Source organism: Hippoglossus hippoglossus, chromosome 16 (assembly GCF_009819705.1).
Source record: "Hippoglossus hippoglossus isolate fHipHip1 chromosome 16, fHipHip1.pri, whole genome shotgun sequence".
Taxonomy (NCBI): domain Eukaryota; kingdom Metazoa; phylum Chordata; class Actinopteri; order Pleuronectiformes; family Pleuronectidae; genus Hippoglossus; species Hippoglossus hippoglossus.
The window spans coordinates 17,725,024-17,744,003 of record NC_047166.1 but is presented as its reverse complement, the minus strand read 5'-3'; the positions used below and the strand labels follow the sequence as shown (position 1 = coordinate 17,744,003).

The window sequence follows — 18,980 nt, the reverse complement described above, 5'->3', positions numbered from 1 at the left end:
GGAAACATCACTTCTGTATGTGACATACTGCTGTTTGGCTGCATGTGTTCATTGGGCAGCCTGAGTGACTGGCCTCCCTCCTCACACGCACTGAGCAGCTTCCCCTAGCTGTGCCTGCTTTTTGACACATCTAAAGGGCTGCGTCTGACATCTTGCCATCCTGCCGGTCACCTCTCCCGCAGCGCTCATACCAGGCAGGAAAAAAGCTGGTGACCTGGCCATCGCAGCCCTGCCCTGGGCCACTGGCACCCCGCTGGCAGCAGAAGGTCTGTTGGTCTGACGCCATGCCAGGATCTCTGCCCGCCACAGCGTGTGATGTCACGGCAGACACGTTCTCAGAGGAGGGATCTGATTGGATTTGAAGGTTTGCCTGTCTCGTTTCCTGGGAAATACCCTCTCAACAGCCCACCGACATACAAACCTTATTGATTATCACTTTGATACATTTTTGTTGTTGTAGTTTTTCCTTACTGTTGTTGAGGGTTAAGGGCGGAGGAGACAAATTGTGATTTGTGAATATGGGCTATTGATATAAAAATATGATTGAACTCAGTTTTCGGCCTTTGTTGCTGATCAGCTGATATCACAGGTCATACAGAAAACCAGAAATATCTTTACCACTAATGTGATATAATCTGCAAGAGGAAAGTTTGGTAGAAAAAACAAAAAAACTAGAACAAACGGATGAAAATTTGCAATTAAAATGTTCACAACTCATCATAGGAGTTAGTTAGCACTGCATAAAGAACAGACTTCATTGTCAAGTTTTTTTTTCCCAGATCAAAACTGAACTTGAACTTGAAGAAGAATTACACATTTGTAGCGTGACATAAGTATTGTAATATAACTTGATTAATAAATTGTTCAAAAGTTATTGGTGGGATATTTTATCAAAGCACTTTCTGTAACATTTTGTGAATGCCATCATAATAAATGATGGTATTTTACTATACTCACCACTCAGAGTTTTTACAGCGGGGCTTCAAATGGCAGAAGGTGAAGGCCTCAAGTGACCTCTTCCCCAATCTCCCCCCTACGCTTACGTTTATGGTTCGGTCCTACATCCTGTTAAGAGTAGCAGCAGGAGCGGACCATCACATTTGGTGCTCAGCGTGGGGGCGGTTGGTGAGCTGTCATGTTCCAGCTATCCCATGGAGATACACTTCTGCCTCTCTGCGAAGATTTGGTGTTTTCTCATTTGCATTTGCTAATGAGATCCCGTTTGCATGACTTTATACTGGGAGGCTATCTCTCTGAATATCTCTCTACAAATACAGGAGGAGTGTGAAATCCCATTTATCTAACCGTTACTTACCAGTTAGTCCCATTAAGATTAAGGATGTCTTTTGCAGAAAAAGAGCTGGCTAGTAAAATAGCATTGAGGTGATGTAGAAGTTAAATAAATTGAGTAAAATTGTAGATATTTCTAAGTGGTCCTCAGCTTCTTTTAGTTTGGAATTCTGAATTTTTTCTTAAAACAAAAACCACAGTGGTGATCTCAGGAAAATACAGATTCATCAGTGGAGCAAAAGCTTCACAGTGAAATTTACAGTAAAAAGCTCCAATCCAGACATTTAACAAAGGAAAATAACAGCTTGACCCAATGATATTGTCCTATTCTATAGTAGAGGCTTTAAATTGTGTCCAAACCTAAAGTAGAACATTATTTCTCTTTTCATAATGCCTGTATTTGCCTCAAGAGCGCAAACCATTTCACTGATGATCAAGTGTCTGAGCCTTGTCAGCTCAGCCGGATCACAACTTCACGCAAGAGATTCATCTTCCCAGAAGCTTTCTTCAGCCAAGAGCCATGACTCCCAAAATCACTTATCTGACAGGAAGTTGTACAAGTCGAAGGCCAACGCCAATTAAGTCTTCCTCATTATCACCCAATCTGTACTGTTAAGAATTCCTGCCCACCAATCTGCCAGTGTCAGCAACCCCCTCTAAAGAAACGCCATCACAATTTGATCTCGGGTCACAATTGAGAGATGTTGCCTCGAGGAAACTAAGTCGATCCTCGGAGATGGAGATGCCTTCGAGGTCAAACAACAAGTTCACAAAGTGATAGAAACACACCTTTAAAAAAAGCTTTCGACATATGCTGGTGTAAAATTAAAATTCAAGTTGGAAAATCCAGACGCTAACACACCCCCTGCTTCAATTGCTTAGTCTGTAGTGATGAGCAACTTTGAGCCTGATAACTTAAAGTGCAAAACTGGTTCCTGCTGAAGTGCTGCTGAGCAAGTCATTATGTACACTGTAAAGATAAAATTTGTTACCAACTTATACATTTATAAATTGTTAACAGACAAATGATTGAAGTTTTATCAAATTTAAGTCTAAGTCTCAGTGCACTTTGCAATTCAAAGCTGCTTTTTATTTGGCTGACCTCTGACCTCCCTGAGAAAGCGAGAAGTCACTTGAGCTGATGTCAGACGTGCACTGGACTCCAGACTTGAAATTATCCAGAGGGGCTGTATGTGAGAACGCAAATGACAGAGTCAGTTGATCTCGTCATTTTCTGGAACTTTTTTTTTGCCAGGCCCCTGGTAAAATGTCCAGAAAATGTCACAGTGAGCCCATCTGAGAAAAATAACCTGAAAATTCAGAGTGAGCAAGTTGCGGATGCTTCTAACATGCGACACATATTAAACTTTAAAAAAACAAACAAAGAGACAGAGGTGGTGAAAACATTTGTTCAGAACAATCTCCTGTTGCGTTCTTCACATGTGAAAGGCCAAGTGCCGTCCCAATTTTCCAGAGTACTTCAGAGTTCCAGAGTACATGTCTGAAAATGGCTCTGGAGGAATCACTACAGGGTTATTATACACATTAAGCAAACATACAGTATAGCTGGTCACATATCTCATATCTATGATATTTTTAGAAGAATACATTTAAACATTAAATTTAAACAACTAAAATCCAAGTCTATCGGTCACTGTGATGAACCAATCCTCTCACAGAACAAAGCCATTCTTCGTATTGTTCCGACGAACATCTCTTTGTCCAGTGGGGTGGAAAGTATATATTCTGCATTATGTCCCCTCTGCGAGCTGATAGGACCCTGAGCATGTTTTTCTCATATGGGGAATCTGCTGACTGTGGTATCACATTATGATTAACAATTTAACTACGATCCCCTTCTTTCCCATTGTTATTCCACAGATGACTACGAATAAGAATGTAATGCCGGCGACGGCGTGCAGGCTTCATTAGATTCATTGATTGATTTATTGTTTTCCATGGTTGTAATCACTTCCCCCAAGGTAATTTGTAAGCTCTTTATGGTTCAGAGGTATAAGCCTGAGAGTTAATTAATCGGCTTTGTTTATAAGTTTGGAAGTAGAAATGCCCCTCTGAATTGGTAACTGCTTGGAAGGCAACAGTCTCTGTGACAGAATCCCGTCTTCGCCATGACAAAAAAAACATCAAAACTAAGCAGCTAAACAGACATAATTATATCTGGGTGATATCTGGATGCTTGCATTCTCCTAGATTCGTGTCTGCCTTGCTAATTCTCTTCTTGTCAAATCCAAAATTAGGACTTTGCTATGTTTCAGGAGACAAACTCTTTCACATTTACTCAGAAATTGTCATTAAAATTCAATAATCTGACACTACACACAAACACTTAATTAACAAAAACACTAAATTTTTAATGAATTTGACATAAAGTGACAATTTAAAACTTAAAACTTCTTTAATCATACCCAAAAACCTTTTTACAGTGTACGCTCACTGTGGGAACCATGTTGGGCTTTTATTCTTACATCAGCCCTGTATATATAAAAAAAAGCATTGTTACTCTCAACAAATTAAAATCACCCCAGAATTAAATGATTTTATTTTTATAATCTGCCCCAAATTTGTGTCCCTGTCCCTGCTCCTCTCTCACCCACAAACAAAACCCCAGTGATATTGTCTGGCCTTTGTCGAGCTTAATTGAAGTCCCAGCTCCCTTTAATTGGCTTTTTGATGGTATGTGAATGGGAGCTGCTGTTTATGGGTTAAGTGCATCTTGATCAAAGCTTTAATCCAGTCATTAGCAGAGAAACATGAGGTGTTGAGAGCAGCGAGGAGAGGTTGATAATTGAGAGGCTGCTTCCTTGCTCCATGTGCTATACGTGTGTATGTGTGTGTGTGAAGGCTATATGAGTGGGTGTGCGTGTGTGTGTATGTATGTAAGCACTCGTTTGATTTATCCAGGAGAAAATAGAAAAGACAACATGAGGAAGGAAAATATTTATAGTTATCAATGTGTGTGACATTTTACACGCTGTGACAAAAACAGTTGTTTTTCATACTTTACTGTGCAATCACATGTTTCATATACTTATAAAATAAATAGGTGTACACTTGGTAGAACAAAATGCAAGGGATTCAAAGATCAAAAAACAAAGCCCCATAGTGATTCCATAGCAAAATACAACCACCACAAAAAACACAAAAGAACCGTTTTATTTATTTCAGATCATACGTTTGTTTCCTGATGAAAATATGTACCACTACATAAAAATAGATTGTTATTGTCTACAAAACACCCAACTCCTCCATTCCCGCCCCATTCCTCCCTGTTGCTCAGCTGTCAAATTCTCACTGAGTTTTTCTCACTGTATATTTTAGCACCTATCCCCTGTGTGAGGCCTGTGTTCTTCCGTACCCCCACTCTTGTACCCGTCTCACTCACACACACACACACACACACACACACACACACACACGCATGCGGATGCACAGCGTGTTGAATTGACGAGTCTATATTGAATAAACATGCTGCTTTTAGATAGGTTCCTAATTTGCATCATCCTTTGCAAAGTGTATTTTCCACCATTTTCAGTGTGATTTATTGCAGACTTACACACACACCTACTGATCCTTTAAAAGCACTGTCAATTGCTCACAAACCTCCAGTGCTAGTCACCTTCTCAGAGGATCATCGACAAATAAAACACAGAATGTGGCCTTTTCATACTTTACCAGTGGCCTGGAAGCAGCGTGTGGTTCAGAGGAGGTATATTTATTTCGTGTGTCTACCAAGACTGTATCCAGTTTGGATCTGTTCTTAAAGAATCCTTACACTTTATTAAATTAATTTGCATTTCATAATTTATGTAACTATAGTTGTAGTTTTTCCTAGGTTACATATTTGCACATTGTATAGACAATATATAACTTTATTTCTTTTGGCGATTTAATTGATTTGTTACTTAATAATATCAACTTGGAACGTAGCCCCTGTGTCCACCTCTGTGAGCACATCTCAACATACTTCTGGTTTGTGCAACACCTCACTGCCCTGTATGTATGTGTGTGTGTGTCTGTGTTCGAAGCTTTGTGTATCACTTTAGGGTGTGAAAGGTAGAACGACAAGACGAATACCGTGGGCCAGGTTTGACCTCGCCCAGCTGCTTCACCTCACATGAGTCTCCCTGTGTGAAGGTGTGAAAACATTTACAGGGCATTTACAGCACGAGATGACACGTTCACCCAGGTCAGCAGACACACATACATACACACCCACACACACACCCACGCTTTAATTGTGACTGAGAAGAAAGGAGAAACCCAGCTCTTGTAAAACTACCTGCATGTTGTGAACTCTTTTTAACAACTTCTCAGAGCGTATACATGCACATACATGCGGGATGCACAGATCTATCTCTAGCATTACTTTCCTGCAGCATAGGACTGACAGAGTGAAGAAACTGTAATGCTGCACTTTGTGGAGCCTAGCCAGTGCTTTTGTGCATTCAAAAGTCACAAATGTGATTTTACCCGAACACACACATACGCACGCTGATGCCCATAAATAGTTACCTCTGAGATGTTATTAAAAAAAATTCTCTTCTCTTTTATCCATGAAAAAATTATCGATCTTGTGCTTTGCCTTCCCTACTTGATGGTGTTTTTTTTCTTCCTGTCATAATGGAAAGTCTCACCGGCCATTTCTTCAGCCTATTCTTCATTTGGAGTAATTATAGATGGAGAGGTAAAAGATGTCCCCCCCCACCCCCGATCCTTTTCTTTCTCCATCCTGCCTACCTTCCTCTCCCCTGCGTGCATTCAGAGGAGCTCTCACCACTGCATTCTTATTAGGGACATGTCTGAAAGGCTCTCCGCAGCATGTGGTGTCCTCTGACCATCCACTACGGCTGCTTTTTGTTGGCATTAACAAGCCAAGCAGCCAAGGATAGCTTTTCAACAGGTACAAAGTTTTCCTTTTAGATAATTAACCGCATTCAGACACTCAGCGCAGTGTAGGCTACGTGCGCAGAGAAACCTAGAGAGGATCATATTCTGGACAGAGAAAAGGGAGAGAGGTAGACGGGGAAAAAACTTCATCAAAAGACAAGATGTTCTCTTGTGGTGTTGTTTAGTGCGAGTGGATTCTATACCAACCTCCTATTCAAATGGTGTGGTCCTCATTTCTGTCCCCCTCGTCAAGTCCGTCCTCTTCATCTTTTCATCAAGATGGACCGTGTAATGAGGGAAAACTCTGGTCATTGTGGAGCGGTCAAAGGTTTGCCGTCTTAATGAATGGAAGAAACACAAGAAGGGCTGAATGGTCCCCCTCATTCCTGTTTGCCTTGCCGCAAAAGCCCCAGGATGCCTCCTGAAGAAGGCCTCCTCCATCCATCGCCGTCTCATCTCTTGTTAAAGGGGGCATAAAGCAAAGGCAGAGGGGGAAAGTAATTTTCTTCTCCTGCCTATCCATTCTTTTGGTGGGCTTCTGCCACTTTCTGCTGTGTACTTTCATAAAGCTTATAATTATCTTGGTGAGAGCCCCTCAAGTGAGAACGAATGGAGTCTTTGTACCCTTCTCTCTCCAGTCCTCTCCTGTTTCTGGGGAAGAAGGAAGTCATATTAACATTTGGTCTGTCCTTTTTACTAAGATGCAGCGAGAAAAGCCAGATGTGTCTCTAAAAAAATCACATTTAACGAAACTTCATTTGACAAACGGATTTTCGGATGCACTGCTGAGCGTGTCAGAACAGGACAGGGGGATGATGATGAGGTAACTGGAAGGAGCTGTCAAACTTTAATCTCACATTTACCATTTACCCAACACTAATTAGCAGATTAGCCAGTTTCATTGCAATGTGCAATGTTGTAAAGTGTAAGAAATGTGCTATTACAATTATCTTTTTGTATTGTTACTCCTTTTATTTTAAATTGTATAATAATGTAAAAGCCCCAGAAATCATTACAGGTTCAGGGACTACCACCAGGCATAGCAATAGCAACATATTTACTGACCTGGCAGCAGATATGACTGTTATTTGGGTGAAACTATCATCAATCCACAACCTTCCTCCACTCACTCACCCCTCTCTCCATCCCCAACTCTTTCGGCTGATTACTCCTAATGTAATTTTAATTAAAAACGGTGGTGTCAAAGGGTTTAGCCTGCCTGAGAAGCGGGTGCAGATTGTGGCTCAGTGGCAGACCCCTTCACTTGCTTGAGAGGAAATACATCCTGACATTGCTCGCGTGGTGCCAACACAACCCGAGCCAGGTTAAGCAAAAAAGGCTTTCTGGTCCATTTGGATGTGGATATGGAGTGGTGTATCCAGGCAAAATGGGATTTCAAATACTAAGGTTTATTTAAACTATTGTAATAAAAATAAAAATAATAATCAGTTGCATGCTTTTGAACTTATAAATACCTGGTTATTTAATTATATACAGTAAGACATGCTAAATATGAATTCATGCCATGAATTCACCAGTTGCGTTGTAACCTGTTGTCGCCATAATTAAAAAATAGTTAGTATCCTTCCTCGTCTGTCACACACAGCAGGTCTGGTTAAAGATGAGTAAAACAGGAAGTGGAGGGACTGATGATGAAGTCACAATGTGTCAGATTTTAACACAATGGAGGCTCACGCTTACTTAACCATCAGTTATTCTGGCAAACTGTCAAAGTTCACCATCACTATTCCAGACAAATATTTACAGTCTTGAGTCAAATAAATCAAGAAGAGAAGATGTGACTCATTCCTACATGAAGATACACTCTGCTGACACTGACAATGAGTGGCACTTCGAACATTTCACGGGGGTGACCCGAAGACGGCGCCCCACAGCAGGACTCAACAGCAGAGGTCTGCCTGAAGGTTTGTAATCCCCTCACCCGAGCTGTTGGATTATCTGCTCTCCACCGACCCTGAAGAGGCTCCCCGTGGCTCGGGCTTAAACACTCTTAAAAAAAAAGAAGATCTCACCTCCACACTCCATCTGCCGGCCGAGCGACGTCTTGGAAGTCAGAGATACGGAGGAGTGGGGACGGAGGTTGGAATCAGAAATCAGAGCGCATTCGCCTCCTCCCTCTCGCTGTGGCTCTGTGCACCAGAGAGGAGCCTCTGAGGAAACACACAGTCTGACTTTAGCATTATGCTCATCAGAATCCCTTGAAGCTGTTGTCCACGTTCAAATCTCTTCTACTTGTTGGAGTAAAGACTTTATCTCCCACATTACAACAGATATTCCTCCACTTTTATCAGTGCATTTAGTGGATTCTTTGTTACATTTTCATAAATAAGATGCAGAAATCCTACAACAACTGTTTTTCTGGAGACTCTTGGGGTCAGTGTCAATGACCCTTTAACATTCTCTGACAGGGGCCTTGTTTTGTGGCCAGTTTGTGGACAGTTGGAAGAGCTGCTGGTTGGCCCTGAGCAGTGAGGCATGTAGTAAGAGGGTTTAACTTTGCTAACCTCCTTCTGCCAGGTTCATGGGGCCCTGCTGCTCGGGTAATATTGGCTCAGTGTTGGGAGTCCGTGCCGCTGCCATAACAGCCAGCATGCTACTTGGGGTAGTGAGCACTTTTCAATATCGGGCCAACTGGACCTGGTCAGGGCTTAGTTACTGTATTATCTCCCATGGTCTCTTGAAATTACCCAAATATAAAATGTATCACATTTTGTACAGTATTTTATAGATTATATTGCTTCAGAATATCATTTTCATGACACAAAAGATCAACAACAAGATTTCTAATGAATAACAAATACATCTCATGGAGTTAGGATGTCAACCTTCAAAAACTAACTTTCAAGATTTTACCCTGTAGAATAAAATACAACATGCATTTTTCTATGGTAATTGTTTTTGACGAGGCTGAACAGGGAGTGGAGCAACAAAACAACATGTTGAAGGGTTTTGGTGCTACCTCTCGCTGCAGGTGAAAAGGAGAAGAAGTGTTTATCTTGCAGAGAAAGTCAGAAAGTGGATTAATAAAACTACCTGTTGGTAGTTTAGTGTTTTAACGGAGAACTAGTTTTGCATGCTACCTCTTATCATTTGTTCTCTTTTTACTGACACCATAAAAAAAGAACACAAGGAAAGAGAGAGTGTATCTTCTTCAAGAGGTTCTCAAACTGGGGGGAAAGCTCCCCTGGGGGCATAGAGCTACTGGGAACGGGGACACTAAGTTGAATTAATAGGATTTATGTAAAGAAATTAAACATAAATAGTTTGTTTATGTGATTATGGTGACCTTTATTTCACAAAATTCACTCTGGATCCTTTTGGGGTGAGGGTGGGGGTAAAATTTTAAATGTAGTGTAGGCCTAAATTGAGAAATATACACTGTGTATGTTATGAAAAGTGGTGATTAATTAGAACCATTTTGGCAAATGTAATGTCTTTATTTAGTTTATGCCACTGCAATTATTGCTTTTATTATTATGTGCCCACTTGCATTTTGTGAAAAAAATATCTATAATTTGTCTCACACATTTTTGCTATAGTTGCCATCCACTGTACCATTGACCTGTTCAGAAAATGAATTTCAAATATTTGTTGAACCAGAATTTTGTTTTGCAGAGCCATTTTATTTGCAGGATGAAAAATGTCAAATATATATTTTTTGTTTTTCAGGTTTGGTTTGGTGGTTGTTCAATCATTCGTATGTGCTGCACTTGGCCCCGCGGCGGATACTTGGCTTAAGCTGCGGTTTGAGGAAATCTGCCGATATTAAAATCTGCAGATGTCCACCTAGTGTCAGGAGAGATGGGAACAGAAAGGTGGGCTGTTTGCTGGGGCTTGGAGATGTGTGCGTCCATCTGCCTGTGTGTCTCAGTCTAGGGGAGCGGCTAAACCCCAAAAAGCCTGTGCAGTGCATACAGGTGATGTTTGCCTTCTTTGTTTTGTGAGTTTTTTTCTACTTGTATATATCATAATTTTTCTTTTGTGTGGCCTTTGACTTGTAGATGAAAAAAATATGTCTCCTCCTCAGAGGGAAGTTGCAGCTTTAGCGGTGTAGTCAGAGATCTGTGAGAACTTCAGATGGACAATGTCACTATCTGGTGGTGGTGGGTGTGGGTGTAAAGGCTCATGTTTGTGTGTGTGGTTTTAATGTGGAGGTGGGGCGATTCTGCCTGTATTTTCTTTTTGTGAAACTACATGAGTGTTTATTATGTTTTACTTCAAGATGTGTGTGGGTCTGTGCGTGGTTGCCTTTCACTTTGATTTGACTGTTAACAGGTGGGACGTCTATGCATGGGAACCCGACAGTCGGTGTGCGACATAGCAGACTGTGGTCAGGCTTATTGTGCTCAAAATGCAGTCTGGATGCAGGTTCAGATTCACTGTGATTTAGTGTTGATGTACTTTGAGAAGTACTTATTTCATTGTTTCTTATTTCATTGTTTCTGTTATTTCGGACAGGAGATTTGTGGAACCATATGCATATTTAGAAAAAGGGGGAAACAGTAAATCTTGCATTTCATTATTATTGTTTCCTATAATGTGTATATTATATTGTTCACGATGCTACATACAGAGACTACCGTTTTCAACCTTCAGCTTGCTTAACTTGGGAATCTAACGTCAAATAACATGGGACATTTAATCAGGTAAATGTTACACTCACCAGTACTTCTAGTGCATTTATTTACACTGTGGCATATACACATATATCAGGCTAATTAAAGCTCATTATCAAATTACTTTTATTGCAGTTCATAAGTATAATAGCTGGACATACTTATTTGATCTGCAATTATTCTTGACAAATATATAAATAAAGTAAAACAACAAAACAACCAAAAACAAGGTAAAAGAGTGAAGAGTAGAACATCTTACTAGATAGTGCTGTCCTTATTAACAACATCATATAATATAACATAAAAATCTGTAAACAGAGTTGAACTGGCTGTTCTTTGAAAGTTTCAACAAAATAGCAAATTAAATAAGTTTTACGAAAGGAGAATTTCTTACAGGACTATTGAATTATCTTGCATGCAGCTGTCACAGTTAACTGTGAGGAAATAGCAGTAACCACTTGTGAACGTGTGATCGCAAAATAATCCTTTTACCTTAGGTGGCGGAGTGTGGACTATACTGTTGTCAATATCTATACATGAATGAACATATTTGGTTGTTACTTTTCATTGAAAGTAAATAATAATAGCAAGTATGATGAAGAGTATCATTATTATAATTGTTGCTATTATTATAATGGTTGCTATTATTATTATTATTATTATTATTATTATTATTATTATTATTATTATTATTATTATTATTGACATTACATGCCTTTAATAGGCAGGTGCTCAGTTCAGAGCATGTTATATACCATCTATCGTACAGAGCCGTAAACTCTGATGCATTAGACACAAAGTCTGTTACCTGACTCTGGGATTTGTAGTTTTTTATGCCGCCCAGTTACGTCGGCGGAAGTAGTTTGAGCGGACGTGAGCGAGGTCACATTGGACCTGTGTTGTAATGTTTTGAGAAACATCATCGTTATGGAGGCAGTTAACGCAGGTATTGTACATTTCTGTCTGAAATACAGGACGTACTTTTATCAACATGACGTTAGCCAAGTACTTTACGTAACTGTTGAACTGTGCTTTGTTGTACAGCTTCACTCAGCTCCGTGCATTTAAGAACAACTACTGTGTTATCTGCAGAGGTAGCTAGCTAGCTAGCTTAAATGAAAGTGGCTAGCTCTGTGCTCCTTACGTTGACTTGACGCTGTTCTGGATGTAATGAATACAGAGATGACTCGTGTTTCTCATAATAATGAACGTGTATGAGGATTTGAACTGGGGCTCGTGGGTTCTCACTGTTTACATGTGTCTTTCTTTTCTTTTCTCTCTGCCTCCTCAGAGGAGATGCACCTGAGGCACGTGGAGACAGATGTCCTGATCCCCAAGATGATGAGGGAGAAAGCCAAGGAGCTCTGTGTGGAGAAAGTAGAAGGTGTGTGTGTGTGTGTGTGTGTGTGTGTGTGTGTGTGGGGGGGGGTGTGTGGGTGGGTGTGGGTGGGTGTGTAGGTGGGTGTGTAGGTGTGTGTGAGATCGAAGCTGACACAGCATCTATCTCATAAGTTCAACTCATTCATGAAAACACAGCCAGGCTTAGCTCAAACTTGAGCTGGTAACATCTTTAATAAAATGAGTGTAGGCAGGATTTCATTTAGCTGCAGTTTCAGGGTTCTGGTATACTGTAGAATACAATAGAACAGCACTTTAAACTATAGCTTCCCATGCGACTGACATCATTGTATCAGTGTATTTTTCTGAGGATGTCTGGTATGAACAACTCTCTTGAGGTCAATCCACTGCAAAGTAGATTTACTCTTACATACCCTCATGAACGTATTCATTCTTTTTCTCCTCCATGACGGTGAGCTGTCCAGGCCAAGAGGCAAAAACCTCTGGCACACAGTGACGTTTTTTGTCCTGTCATGGACACCATACTCCATTCACCCATGCACGGTGGTTTGTATGAGATCAGAAGGAAAAAACGGGGGTTGCACAGTTAAATGAATCTACCTGTTAGACTCATAAACATTAATGCCAACAAGCTCCAACTTTTACTTTGAGTTGAAACTGTTGAAACAGTCATCTTATCTGGATGCCCTCTTTTAAGCAGAGTGCAGAAATTCAAATGGTTTCCCTTGTATCACTCATGAGTATGTAAACTCTAAATTACTTTGCAATCAACGTTTCCCGATCATCAGTCTTCTGAGATCTTTTTTGTGAGGCATTGTTTCCATCACTAGATACTTGTTGAAAATTCAAAATGAGTGTCTTTTATACAAAGTAAATACTGTATTCAAAATGTGAATGTTAATCAGGGCTCTCGCTCTCTCTCTCAATAATAGACATAAACAGACTATCCAAATCTTATTCGGATCAGAAACGTATTTCCCATCATATATTGTATGATCAGGTACGTCATGTAGAAGTCACAAAGAAGATTATATCATCAGTGTAGTGATGTACTAACTTATGAGTCAGAATCGACAGCTTATTTAGATCAACCAGTCATTCATTATACGGTATAAATTAAATTCTTGAGGACTTTATCATGAAATGGCAATATTGCGATGTACAAAAGTTATGTACAGCGCACACACAGGGTATGCATCGCTCCGTCCGTGCTTTTCATTTAGGTCTCAGCTTTCTTGTGAATCATCTAAAGAGCTTCACACTCAACACTGTAGTTACTCTGGGCCCTGAGCAATACACCTGCCATGACATAGTTGGGTCCCCTTTCCCATCAGATTGTGGCATCGTAGTTGAGTTCCACTCGTATGAAAATCCTGTCGTGCTGTAAATTGTCCGGGTGCCTCTCTGGCTTTGTTGTGTAGTTCCCTGTTGTGTTCAAATTGGACAGACACAATACAATGATTTTTGTTTACAATAGACTATTTATTCATAATTATAACTAAGATGATGATCTGACTTTATTTCAAGACAAATGTAAACTATAATAATGTGACAATTTACTCACTTTTACTTTTTCTTGCTTAGAAAATAAAACCCTGCACCAAAATAAATTCAGACATTGTGTTTTCTAGAATTTAAAAGCAAATCTTTATACAATAATATTTGTTGTTAATTATTGTGTAAAAATGGTGCTACCAAAGCCTTATTATCCTCAGTGTGAGTGAGCAATGGGTTAGCATGTCATTTTGATATGAGAGGATTATTGATTTAGTCCCCAATTCAGATTTTTACTATTGTTTTGGAGATTAGAGATTTTAACTAATAACATTCAGTTGTTATTAGTTAAGCATCACAGGATACTGCCACTTGCCAGTTGGGTTCAGTTTTATGGTCTCAAGAGAAATAAGGAAGATTTCAGGAGCCTGGATAATTCAAACTGTGTTTCAGATTATAAGACGATATGAGTTATTGTTCAACCTTTGTTTGGACTGCATTAAATAAATAATAAAAATAATAACAAAAGCCCATTCACAATGCTTTTTGTCTGAGAATGTGCGACTCCATAACTCCATTTAATGCATACAAAAAGAAAGAAGATATGTATCCATATAATCATGTTATTTTAATCACTAAACTAAACATTCTGTCTATAGCATTAAATCAAAAAAACTTACCTATCTGACACTGAAGATGTATAATTGAGGCCTTTGATGTTAATTCTTTCTCAAATTTAAACTTTTGGTTGATGTTTTTAATACTTTCATAATTTTGTAGATCAATCCACAGTCTTTTCCTGTACAAGTGTATTTGATCTGTCCCATTAAGTTTCTTTCAGGCTTTTTGTTCCTTTGTCTTGACCTTTTCACTCGTTCTTTGACTGTTTCCTGCCGCTGCGAACACTGGCCTCTCGAGCCCACTTATTTTCTTCGAATCAAGGAGCAGGCCAATTGGCAGCACACCAGCTGCTGCTTGATCTGCATGGAAGTGGTGGCTGTAGCTCTGCTCACACTGTCTGCTTCAGCAACACCTCAGCCCTTGACACTGGCTGCGTTATGTGGTTTCTAGAAATCAGAAGCCAGTGTGTCATGCTCTTGCATAGGGGCGATGCAGATGCATGCCTGAGGCGGTGGGACATACAGTGGCTGTGCGGGCAGTGGAAACTCCCCTCGCCTTACTAGCTTCTCGTCCCACTCGTTTTCACACCTCCGTTCTCCGCCCTCTATCATCTCATCCTGTATGTTTGTGTCGACACTGGTGTCCCAGTGTCTATGATTGTGTCTTACAAAGAAAAGTAAAAAGAAATCTCTCTCTCTCTCTCTCTCTCTCTCTGTGCGCTTATATGCCTGTAGTCCCCACACGGCTGTACACTGAGGGCTTTGTTGTTGAATGACACATACGCATCTTTTTAGTTTGGATTTACCTGACGTGATTCTTCTTTTTGTGCTGATGATTCATGTCAGTATTCTCACATTTCACGTCTTTCAAAAAAAACTATTTGATCAACCCACACATATAATTAGTAGCCTTTTTCACACGGACACCGACTCTTGTTTAAGCAAGACTTTGATTTGTAGAAGCTGGTTGTAAATTGGGTTCATTAAGTCTGTTTCTGGATCTCCAGACTCAAAATCTGAAAAAAATAACAAATAAAACACTAACTTAAAAAAATAGTCAAAAGAAAATGCTTCATCAGTTTCATTATCAATTCATTATTGATTGAATTTTTCTGAAATACACAATCACTCAACATTAATGTCATATATTCTGTTATATCTAATTATGTATTGGAGGTTCACACCTCAGGCCCCCAGCTTCTGCTTTGTTCCAACTGCCAAACTGCATTTCTCCATCTTTAAAAATGGCACACGAAACAGCCTAGAAGTGAAGGTGCCATCACACTTGTGTTTAGAGGGGCCTATTGTGATATATTCTGATATAAAGCCAGTCTCATATTTTTGCCTTTGGTGTAGATGCGCTCAGAGAGGCAACTCCACTGCAGCCTCTATTAGTACCATGGGACAGGGATGAGGCGTTCTTTGATTAGATTAGTCGCACTGTTGTGCTTCTCTAAATTGGTTTTGCTGTTGTTTTGTTTTTTTCACATCTGCATCCTGATGAAAGTGTCTGTGTGATAACCATACTGATGGCACTGATGTAGGTAATTATGATGTCAGGTTTTAGTAAAGGGGACATGGGAGGGCAGTGGTTTTAATTAAAGACTCGAGCAAGAGCTTGCTAACAAGGTGAAGACTCAGAGTCTTCAGCACCTTGTTTACAATGAGGACCTCATAGGTTTAATATGGAAAACAGCACCAGTCATAGCACAGTGTCTCTGATGCAGCCTTTCAGGAGGAGCTTTTGATTTTTATAAGTGACAATCACCATATTTGGTTTTCACTTAATTACCTCTGCAAAAGAGGTTATGTTGTCACTCCTGTGCGTTTGTTGATTGGTTGGTTTGTTTGTCTGATGGTAAGCAAGATTACACAAAAACAACTCAACAGATTGCCACAAAACTTGCTGGAAGGATGTGGAATGCGTCCGTAAAAAACTCATTAGACTTTGGTCCAGATCAGGAATTTTTTCTCACTCTTTAACATTGCAAGATTAGGTGTTTTGTGTAAGGTTTTGTTTTCCTAGGGACTAATTTCGTGGATTTTGATGAAAATCCAATCCAATGCCATATTTAAATGATAGCTATGGGTGTGTGTAATTTGGTTGAATTTAAGGGGACTCTTGGGCCTTGGCATACAGTAGGCATGAGCTCGACAGAGTGACTTTTAGTTTGTATCTGTATTTTATGTGTATTAGACTGCAGCCTGTATACAGGACAGTGACTGAGATGCACTGGAGGGGCCTGAGCTGTAATCTCTATGAACAGATTCTGAATGTGAATATGCAGAAGTAGGCAAGGGACAATATTTTGAGGCTTAAAAAGCGTTCTGATTTCTGTTTCTAGTTTGACCGATCACGTTGGAGCAGGCTTTGGTCGGCCGCACATAAACATGTGCGAGAGCAAAAGAAGCACGTTGATGAAATGCATCTGCTTTTTATTTATCTACATTCGTTTGCAGATCGCTGTTAATAGAAATAAGCCAAAATGTCCCTGGACCGAAAACACAGACACATTGCCTGACCTGCAGCGAAGATTCAATATTAGTTAAATTGGATTTAAAGACGTACTCTCTTAGGTGATTTGTATGTGTTATTTTTAACCAGCCATTTTGTACCTATATACCTGATATAAATTGACAGTCATATGCAGAATTTGTCCAGTGTCTTAAAGTCACAACTTCATGAAATCGTTTGTCTGCCAGCTTTTCCGCATCTACTACACTCTAATAATATGTGGGGCCTGAGATTTCTGGAAACACTCCTTTTTCTGGCTTAGTTATTGTTAAGACCCCTTACTAACCCCAGGCCTCATTGGGTGCTGTGATCCGCGAAGCACAACCTATATTTAATTATTGGGGGGTGGATGAGGCGTGTTTATATTTGCGGGTGGTGGGCTGACTGTTAAAGAGCCAGTGTGGAAACAGGCCGACCACAGATACATGCACTTTGTGGCCAGTACCCATCAGTGAAGGAGGAAACATGGGTTTCAGGTTGATAAGAGGCTTGGCAACGTGACCCATAACCAGGTTCCTTCTTGTGGTGGAGTGCAAATATTCTGTGCATTTTGGTGTGCTATTGTTCATGTTGAACACCACACACACACGCCTGCACACACACACACTTTTTTTGTTTTTTTTGTTGCTAATTTCTCCTCCATCCCTCGGTTTTGTCCCTCCAGCCTTCGGAAAATGCTGTAAAGAATCTGGTTTCTTCATGGTGTTTAAGTGCCGAGAGGAGAATTCAGCGCTGAAGGAATGTCTGACACAACAGTGAGTATTTTGCTGTTTTGCTCTGCATCACTTGCACACTTAAGTGACTCCCCAAGTGTGATCCCACAAACACCTTGTGCTAAGGCTTACCCAGTCTCTCTCACCCTTGCTGACACACTAAACCTTTGCCCATGAAGTCTCAGTCGTCTCAAAATCACGTCATCACCGTCATCGTGATAATCAGACCAGGCCACATTCAGTCTTTAAAATAACTTCTGTTACGTCTGTCTTCCACCAGCTACAGGGACCCTGTGTTTTTCGAGGAGTGTAAGCAGGAGTACATCCGAGAGAAACTGGAGTTTATAAGGACGGGGATCCCTATGAAGAACAGGAAACAAAAACTCCCAACGAGCATGTAATGAACAACGTGACACCCAAACAACTTCCCTCCTCCGTACCGAGGATACACGGTCATCTGACAGGCCTTATTTCTGTTAAAAACACACATGGGATCTGTAACTGAAGCTGTTGTGCGACTGCTACATAATCAATAACTATTTGTTATTTTCTGTATATTTGCAAAATGTTTTCCACAGATGGCTGCAACTTGTAGAATGATCTGCTTCACATGACTGAATCTGCAGCTTTACATTACATTTACCAATGATCTTAGTGATTGATGACACTGCAGCACTTTGGCTTTGGAGGCGTGGATGCAGTTGTCAATAGATTGATGCTAAAAATTTGCTGTTTTTTGCAATTACTACCAAGTGGTAATGAGGAGTGTAGTATGTAATTTCAACATCCTGAAAAGAAGACACAAGTTCAGACATGTACTGTGTTTCTTAAAGAGAAATACCTAAAGAAAGCCGGGAAGAAAACTGTAAATTGCAACATTGTAAATATTCTGTGGCAGTAAAGTGTTTGTGAAATGAAACTATGAATCATCCATTTTATTTCAGATAAAGTTTGACCATCTTCTGTAACATAGTATAAATATGAAATACTTTCTGATGAGTTAATTAACATGTAACTTTGTTTAAAAATGTCACCGGTAGAAGCACCTATTCAGGTTTCTTTAATACAGATTATAAACTGAAGGAACAGTCTAGAGCTAAATTAACTAATTAATTTAAATTAATAAGGATTTTCAAGGATCAGATCACTTTATTTAAAAATGTCTTTTAATGAATGAGGATTAAAATCAAATTTGGTTCATGTTCTTTGACCATCATAATCCCTTTGCCTTATTGGGTCTTATTGTACTTTTATGTGAGGTCTCTTATATCTGCTGTGTTGTACCTATGTTATTCCAAAGAGCATAAGATTGCACGGAGTGTCTGTAATGGGATATCACTGTAATACACAGCAATAGGTTGTCTTTCTATTATTCTCTTTTTGGTGACAGCAGTTGAAATCCATTGAAGCTCTTGTTATTTTAAACAAGGCAGTGCAGTAGCCT

The 18,980-nt window shown here is 39.9% G+C and overlaps 1 protein-coding gene across 1 annotated transcript; it reads left to right on the top strand.

Moving 5' to 3' along the window:
* Nucleotides 1–11,640: 11,640 nt before the first annotated feature.
* Nucleotides 11,641–18,455, top strand: cmc1 (C-x(9)-C motif containing 1). The gene is made up of 4 exons (XM_034611937.1): nucleotides 11,641–11,781; nucleotides 12,127–12,219; nucleotides 17,488–17,578; nucleotides 17,817–18,455. The coding sequence occupies exons 1-4, from the start codon at nucleotides 11,763–11,765 to the stop codon at nucleotides 17,935–17,937; spliced, it is 324 nt and encodes a 107-aa protein (XP_034467828.1). The 5' UTR covers nucleotides 11,641–11,762; the 3' UTR covers nucleotides 17,938–18,455.
* The last annotated feature ends 525 nt before the right edge of the window (nucleotides 18,456–18,980 follow it).

What these genes read in the sequence shown, in the direction of transcription:
- cmc1 (XM_034611937.1), top strand. An exon ending in CTGTGTGGAGAAAGTAGAAG is followed by an intron (nt 12,220 to 17,487) that starts GTGTGTGTGTGT and finishes TTGTCCCTCCAG; the next exon opens with CCTTCGGAAAATGCTGTAAA. An exon ending in AAGGAATGTCTGACACAACA is followed by an intron (nt 17,579 to 17,816) that starts GTGAGTATTTTG and finishes GTCTTCCACCAG; the next exon opens with CTACAGGGACCCTGTGTTTT.